Source organism: Molothrus ater, chromosome 4 (genome assembly GCF_012460135.2).
Source record: "Molothrus ater isolate BHLD 08-10-18 breed brown headed cowbird chromosome 4, BPBGC_Mater_1.1, whole genome shotgun sequence".
NCBI classification, from domain to species: domain Eukaryota; kingdom Metazoa; phylum Chordata; class Aves; order Passeriformes; family Icteridae; genus Molothrus; species Molothrus ater.
The window spans coordinates 71,773,024-71,794,202 of record NC_050481.2 but is presented as its reverse complement, the minus strand read 5'-3'; the positions used below and the strand labels follow the sequence as shown (position 1 = coordinate 71,794,202).

Genomic DNA, 21,179 nt, shown 5'->3' with positions numbered 1-21,179 from the left:
TATCGCTCTCCCCCCCATCCCTGCCAGTCCTGCATCCCTCCAAATCAGCAGCACAAGGTCAAATGTTTCCAGGGAAGTGCTCTGGGCCCTCACCTCCTCCCTCCCACACAGTCCCAGCTCGGTGCCAGGCTCAAGGTTCCCCCTGGCATTGGTGTTTGCCCTTGGCCACACACCAGTGCCAGCAGAAAGATCTCCCTGTGGCCGAGTCCAGCAGGATCTCTGGAGCACGTTGGGATTCTTTCCTCAAACCTGGTCCTTAGGGCAAGACCCTGGGATGCCCCAGGAAGTCCTTGATCCACCAGAGCCTTCTGCTGCTACCAGAAGGTCCAGGGGGGCTGCATCATCTCGTAGGTGGGAATGCTGGTGACGTTGACAGGAATGGAGATGACGGCCCAGGGGAGCCCGTGCTGCTCCAGGGAGCGCCTGATCATGTACCTGGGGGGATGGAAGGGTGACAGCTGTCCCCAAGCTGCCAGGGCTGGGAGGGTGCAGCCAGAGCCCAGCACAGACCACAACCCAGCTCCAACTCTGCCCAGTAACCAGGACTGAACCCAGCTCGATTCATGATTAAATTTCAGCATTTCCTCTTGCTGGGGTCTGAGCCCCTTGGATTTCCCCTCTGATCCAGGTCCATTTCCCATCACTGCACCCCAGCTCCACTGCATTTCCTGCTGCAGCCTAATCCAAGTGCATTTTCCCTCCCATTTGTGATCCTGGTGGGTTTCCCCTGTGTTCCCCTCGGTCTGGGTGCCTATCACCCCTCTCCCCTCCATGGTCCAGCAGCATTTTCCCCTTTCCCTTGAACACCCTAAATGAACAGAACTGAACCTCCCTGCTGTGCGGGACAAGGCTGTCACTTGTTTGTGAGCTGTCCCACCCGGGAAGGCAGCTGGGCACACACCCATGCCTGCCCAGCACAAAGAGCTGTCCCACCGTGTCACATACCCATCCCTGCCCAACACAAAGAGCTGTCCCACCGTGTCACGTACCCATCCCTGCCCAGCACAAAGAGCTGTCCCACCGTGTCACATACCCATCCCTGCCCAACACAAAGAGCTGTCCCACCGTGTCACGTACCCATCCCTGCCCAGCACAAAGAGCTGTCCCACCCTGTCGCACACCCGTCCCTGCCCAGCAGGGAGAGCTGTCCCACCGTGTCACGTACCCGTCCCTCTGTCCCACCGTGTCACGTACCCGTCCCTGCCCAGCAGGAAGAGCGCGGGGATGTCGGCCGTGCGCCGGGAGCTGTCCTGGATCATCTCGATGTAGAAGCTGTCGTTGTCGTAGGCGTTGTCGGCGATGATGACGGCCCGCCCGCCGTGCTCCTGGATCACTCGTGTCTTGGACAGGAACGAGCAGCCCCTGTGGCACAGAGGGACCACGCTGTCACCTACTTGGGGTGGCTAGAGGTGGCTCCAGAGCCTGCACCTGCCAGAGCTGGCCTGGAGACAGCCAAACTAGGGATTCTCTCCCTGATTCCACACCTCCTCCAAACCCTGCTCCTTTGAGTCTGTATTTTAGGCACAAGCCACCCACACTCCTAAAAAAAAAAAAGAAATAAAATCTTGGAATGGTTTGGGTTGGAAGAGATCTTAAAGCTCATCCAGTTCCATCCCTGCCATGGCAGGGACACCTTCCACTGTCCCAGGCTGCTCCAAGCCCCAGTGTCCAGCCTGGCCTTTGACACCTCCACGGATATGAAGCATCCAGAATTTCTTTGGGCAACCTGTGCCAGGACCTCACCACTCACAGAGAAGAGTTCTTTGCCACTGTCTAATCTAAATCTACTCTCTTTCAATCTGAACCCTGACAGCATTTTTTCTACCTTGCCACAGGCTAAAAAACACAAGATGCAATTCTCCAGGGTAGGAACACCCTTGCATTTTCCTGGTTTATCTATGTGGGGGAAGCCACAGGATGAATCTGGAGGTGACGGGGAGATGTGGCCAGGTCTCCCCTCCTGCCCAGCAGGGTCCCCCAGGAGGTGCCATGATGCCAGACCTACCCCCTCTCCACCAAGGCGATCTGGTCCTGGATGAAGACCCCATTGTTGAGCTCTCCACAGGCCTCTGGAGGATCCGCGGGCACCAGGTGGATCTGGTCGTACCTTGTGTTCTCCGAGGAGACAGGAGGGGTGAGCCGGGGGATGGAGCTGCTCCCCCTCCCCACCCTGCCCACCCCACACCCTGCTCATCCCTCTGGGAGCTGCTTTGGGGGGATTCTGGGCTCCCAGGTTCAGGGACACTCAGAGCCAGCCCCAGGGGCAATCCCCACCTCTGGAATCCTGTTGAGGCCAAGGATGCTTGTGGAAGAGCAATGAACTCCATTTTAACCAAAACCCCAAATCACTGAGTCCCACCAAGGAGCAGTATTGGGATGGAGGGAGCCAAAGGGGCAAATTCAGTTTTTAATACTTACAAACACGCCGCCAAAATCCTTGGCTGGGGTGGCAGTGAAGATGTAGCGGATGTCTCCGGGGCTCAGCACTTGGAAGTACAAATACTCATGGATGCGTAATCCTGGGGGTGAAAGGACAGAGCTGAGGCAAGGGAAACTAAAGGCAAAATCCTTGAAAAAAGGGGGAAAGTCCCAGTTATCACTCCTGAACCATGGGGGAGAGAACAGGCCCTCCAGCAATGCCAAATCCTGGCCCAGGACCCAAAATGCCCCAAAGGTTTTGGGGTGTTCCAAGGGCAGATGGGGGAGTTCCCAGGGGCTGAGAGGGAATGGGGGCAAGAAAAGCACAGGGACTGGGGTGCTCAAGGGGAAAATGCTGCTGGACCATGGAGGGGAGAGGGGTGATAGGCACCCAGACAGAGGGGAACACAGGGAAAACCCACCAGGATCACAAATGGGAGGGAAAATGCACTTGGGTCAGGATGCAACAGGAAATGCAGTGGAGCTGGGGTGCAGTGATGAGAAATGGACCAGGATCAGAGGGGAAATCCAAGGGGCTCAGACCCCAGCAAGAGGAAATGCTGCTGGATTGGGGTGCTGGGTGGGGAAATGCAACCAGGATGGGGAGCTGCACCGAGGGAATCGCACCAGGATGGGGATGCAGGAGGGGAAATGCACCCACGGTGGGATGCAGGAGGGGAAAAGCACCCACGGTGGGATGCAGGAGGGGAAATGCACTCGGATTGGGATGTGGGAGGAAAAAAGCAATGGTGTGGGGGCGCAGCGAGGGGAAATGTCCCCGTTCCCCAATACGGGTACAGGAGAGAAACCGCAATGGGGCCGGGCTGCCGGCAGGGGAAATACACCGGGATACAGACACAGGAGTGGAAATACACCGGGACACAGACACAGGAGTGGAAATACACCGGGACACAGGAGTGGAAATACACCGGGATACAGACACGGCAGGGGAAATACACCGGGACACAGACACGGCAGGGGAAATACACCGGGATACAGACACAGGAGTGGAAATACACCGGGACACAGACACAGGAGTGGAAATACACCGGGACACAGACACGGAAGGGGAAATACACCGGGACACAGACACAGGAGTGGAAATACACCGGGACGCAGACACACCAGGGGAACCGCAACGGGGCCGGGCTGCCGGGAGGGGATATACACCGGGATCGCGGTGCGCCGAGCGGGGAGGCGGCCGGGCCGGGATGCCTGGGGTGTGTGCGCGGTCCGGGAGCGGGATCCGGGTGGTGGCGGCCCGGCCCGGGTGCTGTCCCCGCTCCGTGCCTCCCTCCGTCCCTCACTCACCGCAGGCCGGCCAGCAGCAGACGCAGAGCCAGAGCCAGAGCCAGAGCAGCATGGCTGCGCCACGCCCCGCCCACCGGTCCGCCCCGCGCTCTCCATTGGCGGATGAGCTTAGCGCCCTCCTTTCTATTGGTCTACGCCGCCATCAATCACGCGCGGGCAGCTCGCTGTCACCGCGGCGTTCGCTGCCAAATAGTGCTCCATGGCATTTCCGCACGCTGCGCGCCCTCTTCCCTCTCTGCCAAATTGTGCTCCCACGCCCGGCCCGCCCCCGGGAAGGTTCTGGGCGTGCGCAGTGCATTGTGGGGGGCCGGGAGTGAGCAGCCGCCGCGATGATGGTGAGTGACCCGCGCCATCCGCCGCCATCCGCCACCATCCGCCGCTGTCCCCGCGTCCCGCCGCCCTGCCCGGGCCGGGGGCTCCCGCCGGGCCCCAGGGAGCGGCTGTGGCGGGGTCGCTGCGGGCCGGGCCGCGCGGATGGAGCCGCCCCGGCGCGCAGGCCTGGCGGTACCCGGGCAGTGCCGCGCCCGCTGGAGCCGGAGCCGGAGCCGGGCTGCGCTGGCTGCAGGGGACGGGAGCGGGCAGCCCCGAGCTCCATCCCGCTCCAGAGCCTCCCCCCGGCCTGGTCCTGGTCCCCGCAGCCCCGCGCCCCCTCCGGCTCCAGCCCCGCGGTGATGCGGGAGGTGTGTCCAGCCTGGTTCCCCTGGGGACAAACGGGTCCTTTTCCCTTGGAATTCCTGCTCTGCTGGGTGTGGAGGAAAGCTGTGCGGTTTATTCCACAGAATCTTTCTGGGTTTTAGGGATCACAGGATAGTCAGGGCTGGAGATCACTCAGCTCTAACCCCTGCCCAGCAGGGTCACCTGGAGCAGGTGACACAGGGGCGTGCCCGGGTGGGTTTGGGATGTCTCTGGGGGGGACACTCCAGGCCCTCCCTGGGCAGCTGTCCCAGGGCTCTGTCACCCTCCATGGCAAGAAGTTCTTCCTCGTGTTGAGGTTCACCTCACTTGTATTTTATTTTACGTCCTGTTACTGGGCATCACCAGAAAGTCTGGCACCAACCTCTTGGCACCGCCTCGGAGAGATGTGTATGGATTGATGGGGTCCCTCTTAGCCTTCCCTTCTGCAGCCTAAGCAGGCCCAGCTCCTCATAGGAGGGATGCTCCAGAGCCCAAGGATGTCCTTTGTGCCCATCACCGAACCCTCTGCAGTGGCTCCCTTTCTTGTGCCTGTGCCCCCTCAGTGCACCAAGCACAGTTCACTTCTGCTCTGTGCCTGCTGGCAGCTGTTCTGAGCCAGTGCATCCCAAATTTGGGCAGTGTTTGGGCTTTGCCTGGGCTCTGCCTGTGAGATGGTTGCAGCATTCATGGGATCGTTTGGGTTGGAAGGGACCTTAAATCCCATCCAGTGCCACCCCTGCCATGGCAGAGACCCCTCCCACTGTCCAGGCTGCTCCAAGTATCAATGTCCAGCCTGGCCTTGGGCACTGCCAGGGATCCAGGGGCAGCCACAGCTGCTCTGGTGCTTCCACCACCCAGACTTGTTTGGTTCCTCAGTGTGTCTGTAGTTCCTGCACGCTCTGTCTCCTCCAGGCCAGCATCAGATCAGGACCTTCTGCCCCAAGGAATCCCCGTTATTTTTGGGACAGTCCCTGTGTGTCCCTGAGCCTGTGGTGGAGCAGTTGTGTGAATTCCCAGTGCTGTGGGAGCAGTGGAAAGCAGCAGGGTGGTGTGGGGCAGAGGAATTACACCGGGTCTGTATTTTTGGCCTTGTTCCTGCACACTGGTGCCTTGTGGGCTGTCAGGAGCTCTCTGCGGGCCCTTGGGGTGGGGCTGACAGCTGTGCTGTGCTCCCCCTGCAGCCAACACCGGTTATCCTGCTGAAGGAGGGCACGGACACCTCGCAGGGCATCCCGCAGCTGGTCAGCAACATCAACGCCTGCCAGGTGATCGCCGAGGCCGTGCGCACCACGCTGGGCCCGCGCGGCATGGACAAGCTCATCGTGGATGACCGGGGTGGGTATGCTCTGATTGCTGGGCAGCACTGAGCCTGGCTGGGCCGTCTGGGGCAACCAAACCCAGCTGGGGCAGCGCTGAGCCTGGCTGGGCCATCTGGGGCAGCCAAACCCAGCTGGGGCAGCACTGAGCCCGGCTGGGGCATCGGGGGAGCACTGAGCCTGGCTGGGCCATCTGGGGCAGCCAAACCCAGCTGGGCCATCTGGAGCAGCGCTGAGTCTGGCTGGGCCATCTGGGGCAGCACTGAGCCCGGCTGGGCCGTTGGGGGAGCACTGAGCCTGGCTGGGCCATCTGGGGTAACCAAACCCAGCTGGGGCAGCGCTGAGCCTGGCTGGGCCATCTGGGGCAGCCAGACCCATGTGGGGCAGCCCTGAGCCCAGCCTGGCCAGCTGGGGCAGCACTGAGCCCAGCCCGGCCATTTGGGGCAGCCAAACCCAGCTGGGGCAGCCCCAGCAGCCGCAGCCCCTGCCAGGCTCGGCTCTCACAGCAGAGTGAGCCTGTCACTCTTGGTGTCCCCTGTAGGAGGCAGGAGGATTGCCAGTGCAGCCTGAGGATTCCCTGATTGCTCCCCTGGGGAGATGCAGAGTCAGGGGGATGTGGTGCCTTGGGAAGGCTGCCCTAGGACAGGGACCAGACAGAGTTACAGAATAAAGCAGGGATTTATTAAAAGACCTCAATGGATGCACCTTGGGCAGCACAAGAGCCCAGACAGGGCTGCACCCAAGGTGAACCAAAATGGTCCCAAAATGAACCCAAGATGGACCAAAATGGTCCCAAAATGCACAACTGCTCACAGGGTCTCTCCCTTGGATCAGTTCTGCTCCATTTGCATCTTGCAGTTCATTGTCCCATCCCAGCTTTAGCCCATGCAGTCCCACCCTGCTGGTTTTTCTCTCTTCAACCCACATTTATGCTCTTGGGGCTGAGATTTGGGTCATTTGTCCTTGGTGCCCAGCTGGAGCAGGAATTGTTTTGTCTCCCTGCTCTGTGCACAGAGCTCACCATCCCATAATGTGAAGCCCAGACCCACACACTAAAGCAGCACAGAATTTGAAAAATAGAAAAGCTAAACCTGAGGCATCACTTGGATTCAGTGTAAGTCTGTGCCAGACAGGAGAAGCAGAGAGGCTTGAACCTCTCTTCAGGTATTTTTGGTCATCTCTATTTTTAAATGAGGCTCATGGTACCTGTGGAGTTACTCAGCAGTTGTGGCTGAGTGTGAGGTCAGTGGATGTTGCTGGGTTGATTTTTAATCTTTTTTTTTGAAGTGTGATTTAAGAGATGAGCTTTGCCCTCACTCTGAAAAGCCTTGTATGAAGTCACCAGTCACCAAACTCATTATTTATTATTTTTGTTGCTGAAGGGTGGAGTGAAAAGGCTTAGCATTGCCTTTCAATAGTTTTTACAGATAGGAACTGTAATAAATCCTTGCTCAAAGGGATAATTGGATTTAAATTTCTCCTGTGATAAGTAATATGATTTCTAGGCTCTTTGTTCATGAGAGTCTCAGACTAGAATATGGTTTTATCTGTCTGGGGAGGCCTTTGAGAAGAGGGAAATGAATTCCAAACCTTTGTTGGTGTGGAAAGTTGTTCTGTGCTCAGGCTGACTTCACTGAACCTGCTCCACGAATGGGCTGACAGGACTCGGTTCAGGTGGAGCAGAGGAACCTGCTGGGATCTCCTGAGAGCCCCCAGAGACAGGGCTTGCCCCTGCTGCTGTAAAGCTGCCTTTAACTTCCTTTTCTCCATGACCCCAGGCAAAGCCACCATCTCCAACGACGGGGCCACCATCCTGAAGCTGCTGGACGTGGTCCACCCGGCCGCCAAGACCTTGGTGGACATCGCCAAGTCCCAGGATGCCGAGGTGGGAGGGGAGCCTGGCTCTGCCTGGGGGTGAACAGGGAGCAGCCTGAGTGCCACTGCTGCCCTGGCTCAGTGGTAGCTCTGGGAATTGCTCTGGGAGTGCTGGGGCTTGTTCTGCCTGCTCTGGAGCCAGGCTGGCAGAGCTGGGAATGCTCCCCTGGAGAAGGGAAAATCCAGGGAATGCTCAGAGCGCCTGCAGGGGCTCCAGGAGAGCTGCAGAGGGGCTGGGGACAAGGCCTGCAGGGACAGGAGCCAGGGAATGGCTCCCACTGGGAAAGGGGAGATTGGGCTGGGATCTTGGCAAGGAATTCCTGCCTGGGCTGCAATTCCCAGATTTGCTGGGGCTGCCCCTGGATCCCTGGCAGTGCCCAAGGCCAGGTTGGACACTGGGGCTGGGAGCAGTCTGGGATGATGAAAGGTGTCCCTGCCCATGGCAGAGAGTGGCACTGGATGGGCTTTGAGGTCCCTTCCTGTGACCCTGTTCGCAGGGGTCTGTGTGACCATGGTCACAGGGGTTTTCAGGATGAAGAAGAGATGAGAATGTTGACTCCATGATCAGAAGGCTTGATTTATTATTTTATGCTATATGTTACATTAAGACTATACTAAAAAGAAATAGAAAGGAAAAGGTTTCTTCAGAAGCTAGCTAAGCTAAGAATAGACAAGAATGAATAACAAAGATCTGTGTCTCAGACAGAGAGCAAGAGCCAGCTCTGCCATGAGTGGTCAGTGAATCCAAACATCCACAGGAGACCAATCACGGCTCTACCTGTTGCATTCCACAGCAGCAGATAACCATTGTTTACTTTTGGTTGCTGAAACTGCAGCTTCTCACAAGGAAAAATCCTAAGAAAGGATTTTTCATGAAAGATGTCTGTGACAGGTCTGAGGATGAGGGAAGAGACGAGGATCTGACTCCATGTTTCAGAAGGCTGATTTATTATTTTATTATATATATTACATTAAAACTGTACTGAAAGAATAGAAGAAAGGATTTCATCAGAAGGCTGGCTAAGAATAGAATAGGAAAGAATGATAACAAAGGCTCTGTCTAGGACAGAGAGTCTGAGCCAGCTGACTGTGATTGGCCATTAATTAGAAACAATTCTATGAGGCCAATCCCAGATGCACCTGTTGCATTCCACAGCAGCAGATAACCATTGGTTACAGTTTGTTCCTGAGGCCTCTCAGCTTCTCAGGAGGAAAAATCCTAAGGAAAGGATTTTTCAGAAAATATCATGGCTACACCTTCCCACCCAGACCACTCTGAATCACTGAGGAATTCAGCCACAAATCTGTAAGCAGAGAAAATCCTGAGCTCTGGTTTCCCTGGAAGCTCTGGAGTGGTTTTGCAGCTGCTCTCAGGGGGTGTCTGCAGCGTGGGGGTGACACAGCGTGGGGGTGACACAGCGTCCCCTGTCCCTGCAGGTGGGTGATGGCACCACGTCTGTGACCCTGCTGGCAGCTGAGTTCCTGAAGCAGGTGAAGCCCTACGTGGAGGAGGGGCTCCATCCCCAGATCATCATCCGCGCCTTCCGCACGGCCACGCAGCTGGTGAGGCACAGGGACACGGCTCCCTGGGGACAGCTGGGCCTGCCCGGGGCCAGGGACACCCTGCCAGGGACAGCCCGCTGGGAATGGGCCTGGGGAGTGCCAGCAGCCATCTCCTGCTGCCCCTGCCAGCAGCTCTGCCTCTCTGTGCCAGGCCTGCTGGCAGCAGTCTGTGCCTCTGCAGTGCCCTCACTTCCTTTGGGTTTTCTCCCAAGGAATGAATGTAAAAACTCATTTCCCATTCTCCTGCTCCTCCTGTTCTCTGCTGCTTCTTAGTAACCCGTGTGTCTCCTGGCGGCTGTTGGTCCCGTTAAGTTGATTTTTGGAGGTTCACTCCTCAATAGCTGTTTGATTCCCAGGGTCTCTGCTGCAAGCAGAAGCAGCAGAGCAGCTCTGAGCCTCCTCCCACTCCCCAGATATTGGTGTGTTCCGTGGAATTACTGCACTGGCAGGGGTGGAATAATTAAACACTTGGAGCTTCAGTGACGTTGGTGCAGAGAACAAAAGATAAAACACAAAGAGAGAGGTTGGAGCATAAATGATTAATCCAGCTGTTGCCTTTTTGCCAGGCTGTGAACAAGATCAAAGACATCGCTGTCTCTGTGAAGAAGGAGGATAAAGAGTAAGTTTGCCTCGGAGGTGACCTGGTTGTGTTCTGGGCTCCAGCTGCCTGCTGTGAGGGTGCTCCTGGATCTGTGCCTCTGGCTGACATTTCCTGGCACCTGGAGCTGCAGCCCCACGCTGGGGTTATTCCCAGTTTCCCTGGAATTTCCTGCTCCTGCAGGGGCAGTGCTGTGCTCCCACTTGGCTCCAGGGATGATGTAGGGCAGTGCCTCCCAGTGCTCATGGAAGAAGCTGGGCACCAAAATAAGTGGCCTGATTTCTTTTTTACAGCAGTGGAGTCTTGGAGCTCTTGCTGCAGTCAGTGGTAGTGTTCAATCTCAGCATTCCCTGAGGATCAGATCCCCTTTCACTGTCACACAGCAGGGTTGATAGCTCATAGCAGTGATCCCTTCAACTGAGCTGAGAATACTGGACTTCCTTTTCTCCCTGGATTTTAAGCTCTTGTCCACTTGACCTTACTGATACCTGCGGTTAATTAGAAATATTTCAACTCCATAAGCATCTTGAATAAACCAAAATGGGTTGTCCAAACCAAATTCTTAAAAAATTCTGGAAAAAAACCACCCCAAATGTGGTCCTGTGATGGGAAATAGAGTGGTTCCCGTGGGGGACAGAGCCTGGCAGCTGGATCCACATCTCCCTGCTGTCTGTGTGTCACCCACTGCTGCACATGTATTACCTGAGTTAGTACTTCAGGGAATGTGAACCCTGCCTTTAGAGGCTTTCAGGAACATCTTCCTGCCTTGTGATGAAGGAAAGCACCTGCTTTTTTCTGATTTTAGGTGCATGAAAGTCAGTCAGCTTTGTCAGTGCTGGGCTGATGCTCGAGCTCTGGGATTTGTCAGTCTGGGATTTGTGCCTTGTTCTCCCCATGGACAGGAGGGAGCTGATCTTTGCCTCTGTCAGAGAGGATTTTGTGCCTCTCATGACAAGACAGAGCCTGAGGGGCTGGAGCGTGGCCAGGGCAGGGACACAGCTGGGCAGGGGCTGCAGAGTCCCTGAGGGAGCTGGGCAGGGGCTGCAGAGTCCCTGAGGGAGCCGGGCAGGGGCTGCAGAGTCCCTGAGGGAGCCGGGCAGGGGCTGCAGAGTCCCTGAGGGAGCCGGGCAGGGGCTGCAGAGTCCCTGAGGGAGCCGGGCAGGGGCTGCAGAGTCCCTGAGGGAGCCGGGCAGGGGCTGCAGAGTCCCTGAGGGAGCCGGGCAGGGGCTGCAGAGTCCCTGAGGGAGCCGGGCAGGGGCTCAGCCTGGAGCAAAGGAGGCTCAGGGGGCCCTTGTGGCTCTGCACAGCTCCTGCCAGGAGGGCACAGCCGGGGGGATTTGGGATCTTATCCCAGGGAACAGGGACAGGAGCAGAGGGAACGGCCTCAGGGGAGCTCAGGGTGGGCACTGGGGACATTCCTACATGGAAAGGGCAGGGCTGGAGTCCCCATCCCTGCAGGAATTTCACAGCCCTGTGGCTGTGGCACTTGGGGACATGGGGCAGTGGTGGCCTTGGCAGTGCTGGACTGAATGATTTTAAAGGTATTTTCCAGCCAAAGCTGTGATTAACAAAGCCACATACGGCTCATGAAAAGGTCTGGCAGGTGACCAAACCTTTGTTTTTCCTTTCCTTCCCTTCCTGCAGTGAGCAGAGGAGTCTCCTGGAAAAGTGTGCAGCCACAGCCCTGAGCTCCAAGCTCATCTCCCAGAGCAAGGAGTTTTTCTCCAAGATGGTTGTAGATGCTGTGATGATGTTGGATGACTTGCTGCAGCTCAAGATGATCGGGATAAAGAAGGTGCAAGGAGGAGCTCTAGAAGTAAGTGCTGGAGCCTTCCTGAAGGGGTGGGACACAGGGATCCAGCTCTGGTGGGGCCTTGGCTCCAGCAGAAGTGCAGCCTGGCTTGTCATTGCTTGTTGGGGAATTCCCAAAGTGGAACAGAGCTGTTGGTGTGAGGAGGAGGCTCAGCAGGATTTCTTTTCCATAGGTAGAGTTTCTGGTTTTTGAGCTAAATACACTCTTCACTTCACTGCAGGAAAAGTTGGTACTGATAAAATTCCATTTATCTCTCCACAAATAATTATTTTTTTTCTGGGAAGTCTTTGTTCCTTCTGGATCCAAAAGTCCTGGTTGTGGGTAGGATTACTGGGTTGGGAAAAATGCAAGGCAAATCTCATGAAGCTGATTTAGTTCAGCTTCATGCTGAACCATAAACCACTGGGATGTGTGGTTTATGCCTCAGTGCTGGAGAACCTGTTGTGTCTGGAACTGCACCTGGATTGATCCTGGCTATGGGACAGCTCCTATGGAGAGGGAGATTCAGATCCTGATTTCTTCACCCAGAAATTGAGGAGCTCATGCCAGGGAATGGTATTGGACAGGGCTGTCCTGCTGCAGAAAATCCAGGAGGTGGTGATGGAGCTTGGTAAGACAACCCAGAGCAAAAACCAGCCCCCAGTGGGGCTATGGATGAGAAATATCCAAAAGTTCAAAGGGGAGGAATGGGAAAGAGTTCAGGGAGAGAACTGATGGCTCCATTCCTTGATCTTCAAGTTGTTTGAGGAGTTTTTGGCTGTGGAGTTTGGAGAGGTAGAGAGGAATCTGCTTTTGTGAGCTGAAAGAAATGCTTGCTGCTTATTTCCTCTAAAAGTGGGTTAATCAAAGGAGACAGTGCAGGGAAGGCTTTTTGTAAATGAGGCCTCTGGAAGCAGGGGGTGTCCTGTGGGAGTTGTTATTAACCCTGTGCAGGAAGCCTTGGGAGCTGAGACTGAGGCAAATCCCTGTGTTCCAGGACTCACAGCTGGTGGCTGGAGTTGCCTTTAAGAAAACCTTCTCCTATGCTGGGTTTGAGATGCAGCCCAAGAAGTACCAGTCCCCCAAAATCGCCCTGCTCAACGTGGAGCTGGAGCTCAAGGCTGAGAAGGACAACGCCGAGGTCAGAGTCAACACTGTGGAGGTGAGAGCTCCCCTGGCCTGCTTGCTCCTTCTCTCACACCTGGGGCTGCTCATCCCCTGGGGAGGCATGAGATGGGAGGGCTGGAGCCAGGCTGGCAGAGCTGGGAATGCTCCCCTGGAGAAGGGAAACTCCAGGGAATGCTCAGAGTGCCTGCAGGGGCTCCAGGAGAGCTGCAGAGGGGCTGGGGACAAGGCCTGCAGGGACAGGAGCCAGGGAATGGCTCCCACTGGGAAAGGGGAGATTGGGCTGGGATCTTGGCAAGGAATTCCTGGCTGGGCTGGAATTCCCAGATTTGCTGGGGCTGCCCCTGGATCCCTGGCAGTGCCCAAGGCCAGGTTGGACACTGGGGCTTGGATCCACCTGGGACAGTGGGAGGTGTCCATGCCCATGGATAGGGTGGCACTGGATGACCTTTAAAAGGTCCCTTCCCACCCAAACCATTCCATGATAAATGAGTTTGCCTCCTGCTCACCCTTCACCTTTGGAATCACCTGGTGGGCTGTGCTGCCCTGTGGAATGGGGGTCCAGCAGACTGGGGAGCACAGCAGGGTCAGGACACGTTGGTGAGCTGTCCCTGTGCCCCAGCTGTGCTGAGCCACCAGCTCTGGGGTCATTGCCTTGGGCCTGGCAGGGCCCGCTGATCCAGCAGTGCCTGGAGAGCTGCAGGAGCTCCTGGGGTTGCAGCAGCCATTGGGCAGTGCCATGGGGCAGGGACCTCGTGACCCTGTGCCAGGGCTGCACGTGGGGCATCCCCTGGCACAGGAACACCTGTCCCCCTGTCCTCCAGGACTACCAGGCCATTGTGGATGCAGAGTGGAACATCCTGTATGACAAACTGGACAAGATCCACAAGTCAGGAGCCAAGGTGGTGCTGTCCAAGCTGCCCATTGGGGACGTGGCCACGCAGTACTTCGCAGACAGGGACATGTTCTGTGCCGGCCGTGTCCCCGAGGAGGATCTCAAGAGGACCATGATGGTGAGCTCCCCTGGCCTGAGGAAAGCCTTTGGAAAGTTCTGGCACCCCAGGCTGGGCGTTCCCAAACTGCTCTCGCTGCTCCTCACGGGGGTTTGAAAGGACAAGGCTGTTCCTCGTGGGGTGAGCACTCACACCCCGACAGCCTGGTGTTATATACAAAGATCTGATCAGTGCATCACTAGAGATTCATTTTCCTGAGTTCTTCCCTGTTCCATCATGAGTGGGTTTTTCCTGAGCTTTCTTTGTGTATCTCCTGGACTCTGGAGCCTGTGAGTCAGCACCTTGAAGCTGCTTAAATTTATTTTGCTGTTGAGGGTTGGCCTGCGTCCATGAGAGGGGAGGGAGGGAGAAGGGTTTTCCTGAATCTGCAGGATGGGTTTGCACCAGCTCAACATCTGGGCTGGAGAGTGGAGCCTGCTGGGAGGTTGGTGTGGGTTGTCAGCAGTGGTAATGCTGTGTTTGTGCCCATTCCCTGCAGGCCTGTGGGGGATCCATCCAGACCAGTGTCAATGCCCTGTCGGATGATGTGCTGGGCCGCTGTGAGCTCTTTGAAGAGACCCAGATTGGGGGAGAGAGGTAAAAACACCAGCTGCAAACCTGTGGTGCTTTGCAAGCCCTCTCATAGCAGGTGCAAAAGTTGGGGTCAAAGCATTGGCAGGGTCAACGTCTCTCAAGCTGTTGAGATGAAAACAAGGTTGTTATAAAATGTATATTTTACTGTAGCCAGAAGCTGCTTTTTGAGGCTGGGGGAGGGGCCACGAGCAAGATTTCATTGAGATCCTACCTCTTGTAAAAGCTTTGAAAAACACGTTTATTCTGCAGTGCCTTGTAGAAAGCACAGTGGTACTGTTGCATTTGTAATGGAAAACCACCACATTTTGGGGTTGATTGTGGCACTTCTGTGACGTTCCAGCTTGACCTTCCCTGTCAGTGCAGGAGAAGCTGGGGATGGTACACTGGGGCCCTTCCAGTCCTGTTTGGGGCTGGCTGCTGCCCTCTGTGCTCCTGCCAAGTGCAGACTGGGAGCCCCCGTTCAGTGTGAGTCCCTGGCAGCAGGGAGGAGAGAACGGATGGTCCTGCATTGTCTGGAACGTCACTTCTGTGTTCCCTGGCCCTGTCCTCCTTGGCCCCTTGGGGCTGTGAGAGGGACGGGGCTGCAGGGCTGCCTCTGTCCCACCCTGCCTGTCCAGCAGCAGCTTCTCCATGCCCAACCCTCCCTGTGGCAGGTACAACTTGTTCACGGGCTGCCCCAAGGCCAAGACGTGCACCATCATCCTGCGCGGGGGCGCCGAGCAGTTCATGGAGGAGACCGAGCGCTCCCTGCACGACGCCATCATGATCGTCAGGAGGGCCATCAAGGTGAGCCTGGCACTGCCCTGTACAGCCAGAGCTGCTGCACACCTCCCACACACACACACCCCCACCAGGGCTTGGCTCAGGCCTCTGCACAGTGAGCACATCCCATGGAGTCTCTGGAGTGCAGTTCCTTGGCTGGCTCAGGTGGCTCTGGCGGCGTTTGCAGCTGCTCTCCAGGCACGCCTGGGTTCTGCCTGCACTTCTGTGCAGCTGTGCCTCGTGCTGGCTCCATCCTCCACCCTAAAGGGAACTGCTCTGTGCTGGGTGGAGCTTCAGGAGATGGAACAGCAGATTGATGGCACGTGTGTGTCCGTGCCCATAGAGCCCCTCTCTTGGTGCCCAGTCTGGGGGCACGACAGTCCCGTGGCTCTGAGGGCAGGCTGGGGGCACCAGGAGAAATCCAAGGCCTCTGTGGATGTGAGTTTGATCCTTCCAAGCTCTGGGTTACACAAAAACGTGTTGCTGTAGGAAGGGCTTGTGGTTAAAAGCTCTGAGGCTGCATGTCCTGAGGGGCTGGGGAGAAGCATGTCAGGAGTTTTGGAGCTGTTGCTTCTAGAAAGAACATCCTGATCTGTCTCCTGGAAAAGCAGCAGAACTGAGCTGCAAGGTGCTGCTGCCAATAGCTTTAGTTTTGGACACTTCATGAGAGTGAGGAAGCTTCCCTAGCCCGAGTTGGGAGTGAGCTGCCATCCCTCCCTTTGGGTGTAGTGTCCCCAAACCCCCCTTTGTCCTGTGCACAGCTGGGCTGAGCTGCTGGAGCTGCCACTGGAGATTCTTGGTGTGTCCCTGCTGCTGCTGGCAGACAGTCCCAGGGACAGCAGCACCAGGGCTGTGCATTGCCATGGGCTGGCAGGGCTGTGCATTGCTGTGCCTGCAGGGCTGTGCATTGCCATGGGCTGTGCATTGCCATGGGCTGTGCATTGCTGTGCCTGCAGGGCTGTGCATTGCCATGGGCTGTGCATTGCCATGGGCTGTGCATTGCTGGGAGCCTGCAGGGCTGTGCATTGCTGTGCCTGCAGGGCTGTGCATTGCCATGGGCTGTGCATTGCTGTGCATTGCCATGGGCTGTGCATTGCTGTGCCTGCAGGGCTGTGCATTGCTGTGCCTGCAGGGCTGTGCATTGCTGGGAGCCTGCAGGGCTGTGCATTGCCATGGGCTGTGCATTGCTGGGAGCCTGCAGGGCCGTGCATTGCTGTGCATTGCCATGGGCTGTGCATTGCTGTGCCTGCAGGGCTGTGCATTGCTGTGCATTGCCATGGGCTGTGCATTGCTGTGCCTGCAGGGCTGTGCATTGCTGTGCATTGCCATGGGCTGTGCATTGCCATGGGCTGTGCATTGCTGTGCCTGCAGGGCCGTGCATTGCTGTGCATTGCCATGGGCTGTGCATTGCTGTGCCTGCAGGGCTGTGCATTGCTGTGCATTGCCATGGGCTGTGCATTGCTGTGCCTGCAGGGCTGTGCATTGCTGTGCATTGCCATGGGCTGTGCATTGCTGTGCCTGCAGGGCTGTGCATTGCTGTGCATTGCCATGGGCTGTGCATTGCCATGGGCTGTGCATTGCTGTGCCTGCAGGGCCGTGCATTGCTGTGCATTGCCATGGGCTGTGCATTGCTGTGCCTGCAGGGCTGTGCATTGCTGTGCATTGCCATGGGCTGTGCATTGCTGTGCCTGCAGGGCTGTGCATTGCTGTGCATTGCCATGGGCTGTGCATTGCCTGGAGCCTGCAGGGCTGTGCATTGCTGTGCCTGCAGGGCTGTGCATTGCTGTGCATTGCCATGGGCTGTGCATTGCCTGGAGCCTGCAGGGCTGTGCATTGCTGTGCCTGCAGGGCTGTGCATTGCCATGGGCTGTGCATTGCTGTGCCTGCAGGGCTGTGCATTGCCATGGACTGTGCATTGCTGTGCCTGCAGGGCCGTGCATTGCCATGGGCTGTGCATTGCTGGGAGCCTGCAGGGCTGTGCATTGCTGGGAGCCTGCAGGGCTGTGCATTGCTGTGCCTGCAGGGCTGTGCACTGCCATGGGCTGTGCATTGCTGTGCACTGCCATGGGCTGTGCATTGCTGTGGCTGCAGGGCTGTGCACTGCCATGGGCTGTGCATTGCTGGGAGCCTGCAGGGCTGTGCATTGCTGTGCCTGCAGGGCTGTGCATTGCTGTGCATTGCCATGGGCTGTGCATTGCTGTGCCTGTAGGGCTGTGCATTGCTGTGCCTGTAGGGCTGTGCATTGCTGTGCCTGCAGGGCTGTGCATTGCCATGGGCTGTGCATTGCTGTGCCTGCAGGGCTGTGCATTGCCATGGGCTGTGCATTGCTGTGCCTGCAGGGCTGTGCATTGCTGTGCGTGCAGGGCTGTGCATTGCTGGGAGCCTGCAGGGCTGTGCATTGCCATGGGCTGTGCATTGCCATGGGCTGTGCATTGTTGTGCCTGCAGGGCTGTGCATTGCCATGGGCTGTGCATTGCTGTGCCTGCAGGGCCGTGCACTGCCATGGGCTGTGCATTGCTGTGCCTGCAGGGCTGCAGCAGCTGACAGCCCCTGTGCTGTGCCCGTCCCTCCCTGCAGAACGACTCGGTGGTGGCGGGCGGCGGCGCCATCGAGATGGAGCTCTCCAAGTTCCTGCGGGATTACTCGCGCACCATCCCGGGCAAGCAGCAGCTGCTGATCGGCGCCTACGCCAAGGCCCTGGAGATCATCCCCCGGCAGCTGTGTGACAACGCCGGCTTCGACGCCACCAACATCCTCAACAAGCTGCGCGCCAAGCACGCCCAGGTACGGCCCGGGCTGCTGGGGAAGGCAGGAGCCTCTCTGAAATGGAAATTGCAAACCCCCTCCCTCTGAATTACTGTAGTTTTGAAATTAAGGGGCTCTCAGGCAACGGTATGGCAATAGGAATAACAGTTCTTTGCTAGGAAAATTAAGAATACAAATGCAGTGGTACAAACAAACCCCTGCCAGGGTCAGAGCAGGCCCTGTCCCCTGTGTGTCAGGGGGTGGCACAGCCCCATCCCATGGGGGCTCAGCCCTCCTGCAGTGCCAGCTGTGGCTCTGCTGGAGCAGGGATCCTGCACAAGGGGGGAGTTTTCCTCTGCAGCTCCAGGGCTGCTGCAGATGGGCCTGGGCTCCCTCTGGCCATGCAGGGCAGCAGAAGCTGCTCCTCTGGCAATGCACTGGGCAAAGGCTGCTGTGCTGTCCCAAAGCTCAGATTGGATCCAGGTAGGAATGCTTGGCTCCTCCCCTGGGCGCAGCATCTCCCCCTGGGATGCTGGGATTGGATCAGCCCTGCAGGGACACTCACTGGCCCATTAACAGAAGATAACTGATAATTAATGGCCCATTAACAGCAGATATTTCCCGGAGGGAGAATTGATTGTGGAAGAGATAAAAGAAACTGCCCAATGAACAGCAGAAACCTGCCCCAGCTCTGACAGGTGGTAATAGAATACACACCCTCAGCTGCATCTTTGAACCCCAGACACCCGGGCATCCCAGAGGCAGTGTGTGTGTGGTTCCTTTGTCCCCAGTTCCCTCCTGGAGCCTGTCAGAGCTGGTGTAGCTCAGCTGAGCCTGTTTTGGAGCCGTGTCCCCTTTGATTAAGCACTGTGTTTGTTTCACATCATGTGTGGGCCTGGCACAGGTGGCTATAAATGGAAAGGACCTGATTTCCCTTTGATCCCCGCTGTCAGGTGACTTCCTGAGCTGGGCGTTCTGATTTGCTCCTTAAAAACTCATCATTTGTCAGGAAGGAGCTGCTGTGTTAAACATTAAAGGAAGAAGAGTGCAGGAGCTGGCTGAGCTGAGCATTTTACACAGGAGCTGCAGGCTGAAGGTCTTGAGTGCTGGTCTTGTGGAGATCCCAACTCCAGGGCTTGGAGGTTGCCCCTTGGGTTCTGCCACTCCCAGCAGTTTCACCCTGCTGCCGGTGGTGGGGCTCAGGGTGTGCCCCAAAATGAGGGTGCAGGGCCAGGCAGAGAGGCAGCAGCAGAGGGGAGCCAGGCCTGGGAGGCTCCTGCAGCTTCATGGCAGGGCTGCCCAGGGAGGGTTGGGCTCCCCATCCCTGGAGGTGGCACTCAGGGCTCTGGGCTGGTGGCAAGGTGGGGATGGGGCACAGCTTGGACTGGATGGACTGGGGGGGCTTTTCCAGCCTCAGTGATCCTAAACTGGCAGGGGCCTCCTCTTCATGAGGCACTGCTGGCACTGGTGGCTGAAAGCAAAGGCTGCTCAGCTTGGATTTTTTGTGTTTTCCTTCACAGCAGAATGTGAGGGAGGCTCCAGCCTCTCCCTTCACCTTTGCCTGGCCTTCCCTCCCCGGCTTTCCCCAAGTCCCACCCAGCCCCGTGACCAATCCCTGTCCCCTTTGTCCCCTCTGTCCCCTCAGAGTGGGATGGCACACTGCTCCCTGTGTCCCTCTGTCCTTCAGGGCAGGATATGGCACTGATCCCTGTCCCTCAGCAGGCTGTGGCACTGATCTGTCCCTCTGTCCCTCAGGGCAGGATGTGGCACTGATCCCTGTCCCTCTGTTTGTCCCTCAGAGCAGGCTATGGCACTGATCTGTCCCTCTGTCTGTCCCTCAGCAGGCTGTGGCACTGATCTGTCCCTCTGTCTGTCCCTCAGAGCAGGCTATGGCACTGATCTGTCCCTCTGTCTGTCCCTCAGCAGGCTGTGGCACTGATCTGTCCCTCTGTCCGTCCCCAGGGCGGGCTGTGGCACTGATCTGTCCCTCTGTCCGTCCCCAGGGCGGGCTGTGGCACTGATCTGTCCCTCTGTCTGTCCCTCAGCAGGCTATGGCACTGATCTGTCCCTCTGTCTGTCCCTCAGCAGGCTGTGGCACTGATCTGTCCCTCTGTCTGTCCCCAGGGTGTGATGTGGCACTGATCTGTCCCTCTGTCTGTCCCTCAGCAGGCTGTGGCACTGATCTGTCCCTCTGTCTGTCCCCAGGGCGGGATGTGGTACGGCGTGGACGTGACCAACGAGGACATTGCAGACAATTTCCAGGCGTGCGTGTGGGAGCCGGCCGTGGTGCGCATCAACGCGCTGACGGCCGCCTCGGAGGCCGCGTGCCTCATCGTGTCCGTGGACGAGACCATCCGCAACCCGCGCTCCAGCGTGGAGCCTGCCGGGGCTGCCGGGGCCCGCGGCCGAGCCCGCGCCCGGCCCCACAACCACTGAGAGCCCCTGGGGGAACAGCAGCTGCTCCTGCCCCGGGCTGGCAGCCCCACAGCCACTGAGAGCCCCTGGGGGAACAGCAGCTGCTCCTGCCCCGGGCTGGCAGCCCCACAGCCACTGAGAGCCCCTGGGGGAACAGCAGCTGCTCCTGCCCCAGGCTGGCAGCCCCACAGCCACTGAGAGCCCCTGGAAACCCACTGGGAACAGCAGCGGCTCCTGCCCCAGGCTGGCAGCCCCACAGCCACTGAGAGCCCCTGGGGGAGCAGCAGCTGCTCCTGCCCCAGGCTGGCAGCCCCACAGCCACTGAGAGCCCCTGGAAAGCTGGGGAGCAGCAGCTGCTCCTGCCCTGGCCAGGGCCGACAGCCCCACAGCCACTGAGAGCCCCTGGAAACCTGGGGAACAGCAGCTGCTCCTTCCCTGGCCAGGGCCGACAGCCCCACAGCCACTGAGAGCCCCTGGAAACCCACTGGGATCGGCAGCTGCTCCTTCCCCTGTCCCAGGCTGCCAGCCCCGGGCTGGGGGCAGTCACAGGCAGCTCCTGGCAGTCACGGGCAGCTCCTGGCAGTCACGGGCAGCTCCTGGCGGTCACGGGCAGCTCCTGGCACTGGCAGCCACAGCCCTGGAGCTGCCCTGCCCTGCCTGGCGCTGCCTCACTGGCCTGGGCATTCCCTCGAGAGCCTTCCCTCCCCAGGAGCATTCCCTCCTCCAGACCCTTCCCTCCACCAGACCCTTCCCTCCTTGGGGACCCCTCCCCAGGAGCATTCCTTCTTCCAGACCCTTCCCTCCCCTGGGCTGGAGCCAGCACAGGGAGGCTCTGGGGCCTATTTATACTGGTTTGTGTTTTGTTCTGCTGGGCAGTTTGAAGCCAGGCTCCAGCACAATAAAATGAGTCCGTCTCAGTGGCAGTTAGGATTGTGCTCTTGTTCTCTGCTTCATTCCACATGGGCAGGCCTCAGGACTGGGGTTAGAAATGAACTGGC

General features: G+C 57.8%; 2 protein-coding genes across 2 annotated transcripts; one reads left to right on the top strand and one right to left on the bottom strand.

Moving 5' to 3' along the window:
* Positions 1-35: 35 nt before the first annotated feature.
* On the bottom strand, positions 36-3,792 carry PRADC1 (protease associated domain containing 1). Its single transcript, XM_036382479.2, has 5 exons — positions 3,730-3,792; positions 2,419-2,519; positions 2,006-2,115; positions 1,195-1,362; positions 36-435 (listed from the first exon to the last, which is right to left on the bottom strand). Exons 1-5 carry the CDS (start codon positions 3,779-3,781, stop codon positions 315-317), a joined length of 552 nt encoding a protein of 183 aa, XP_036238372.1. The 5' UTR covers positions 3,782-3,792; the 3' UTR covers positions 36-314.
* Positions 3,793-3,993: 201 nt separating this feature from the next.
* CCT7 (chaperonin containing TCP1 subunit 7) lies at positions 3,994-21,108 on the top strand. Its single transcript, XM_036383071.1, has 12 exons — positions 3,994-4,064; positions 5,586-5,739; positions 7,499-7,605; positions 9,033-9,158; positions 9,725-9,777; positions 11,401-11,572; positions 12,546-12,710; positions 13,498-13,686; positions 14,165-14,262; positions 14,913-15,045; positions 17,599-17,805; positions 19,972-21,108. The coding sequence occupies exons 1-12, from the start codon at positions 4,059-4,061 to the stop codon at positions 20,200-20,202; spliced, it is 1,641 nt and encodes a 546-aa protein (XP_036238964.1). The 5' UTR covers positions 3,994-4,058; the 3' UTR covers positions 20,203-21,108.
* Positions 21,109-21,179: the final 71 nt, after the last annotated feature.

What these genes read in the sequence shown, in the direction of transcription:
- PRADC1 (XM_036382479.2), bottom strand. Translation starts at nt 3,781, where the DNA reads ATGCTGCTCTGGCTCTGGCTCTGGCTCTGCGTCTGCTGCTGGCCGGCC. An exon ending in AGGATTTTGGCGGCGTGTTT is followed by an intron (nt 2,116 to 2,418) that starts GTAAGTATTAAA and finishes GTCTCCTCGGAG; the next exon opens with AACACAAGGTACGACCAGAT. An exon ending in ATCGCCTTGGTGGAGAGGGG is followed by an intron (nt 1,363 to 2,005) that starts GTAGGTCTGGCA and finishes TCTGTGCCACAG; the next exon opens with GGGCTGCTCGTTCCTGTCCA.
- CCT7 (XM_036383071.1), top strand. An exon ending in ATCTCAAGAGGACCATGATG is followed by an intron (nt 13,687 to 14,164) that starts GTGAGCTCCCCT and finishes CATTCCCTGCAG; the next exon opens with GCCTGTGGGGGATCCATCCA. An exon ending in TGCGCGCCAAGCACGCCCAG is followed by an intron (nt 17,806 to 19,971) that starts GTACGGCCCGGG and finishes GTCTGTCCCCAG; the next exon opens with GGCGGGATGTGGTACGGCGT.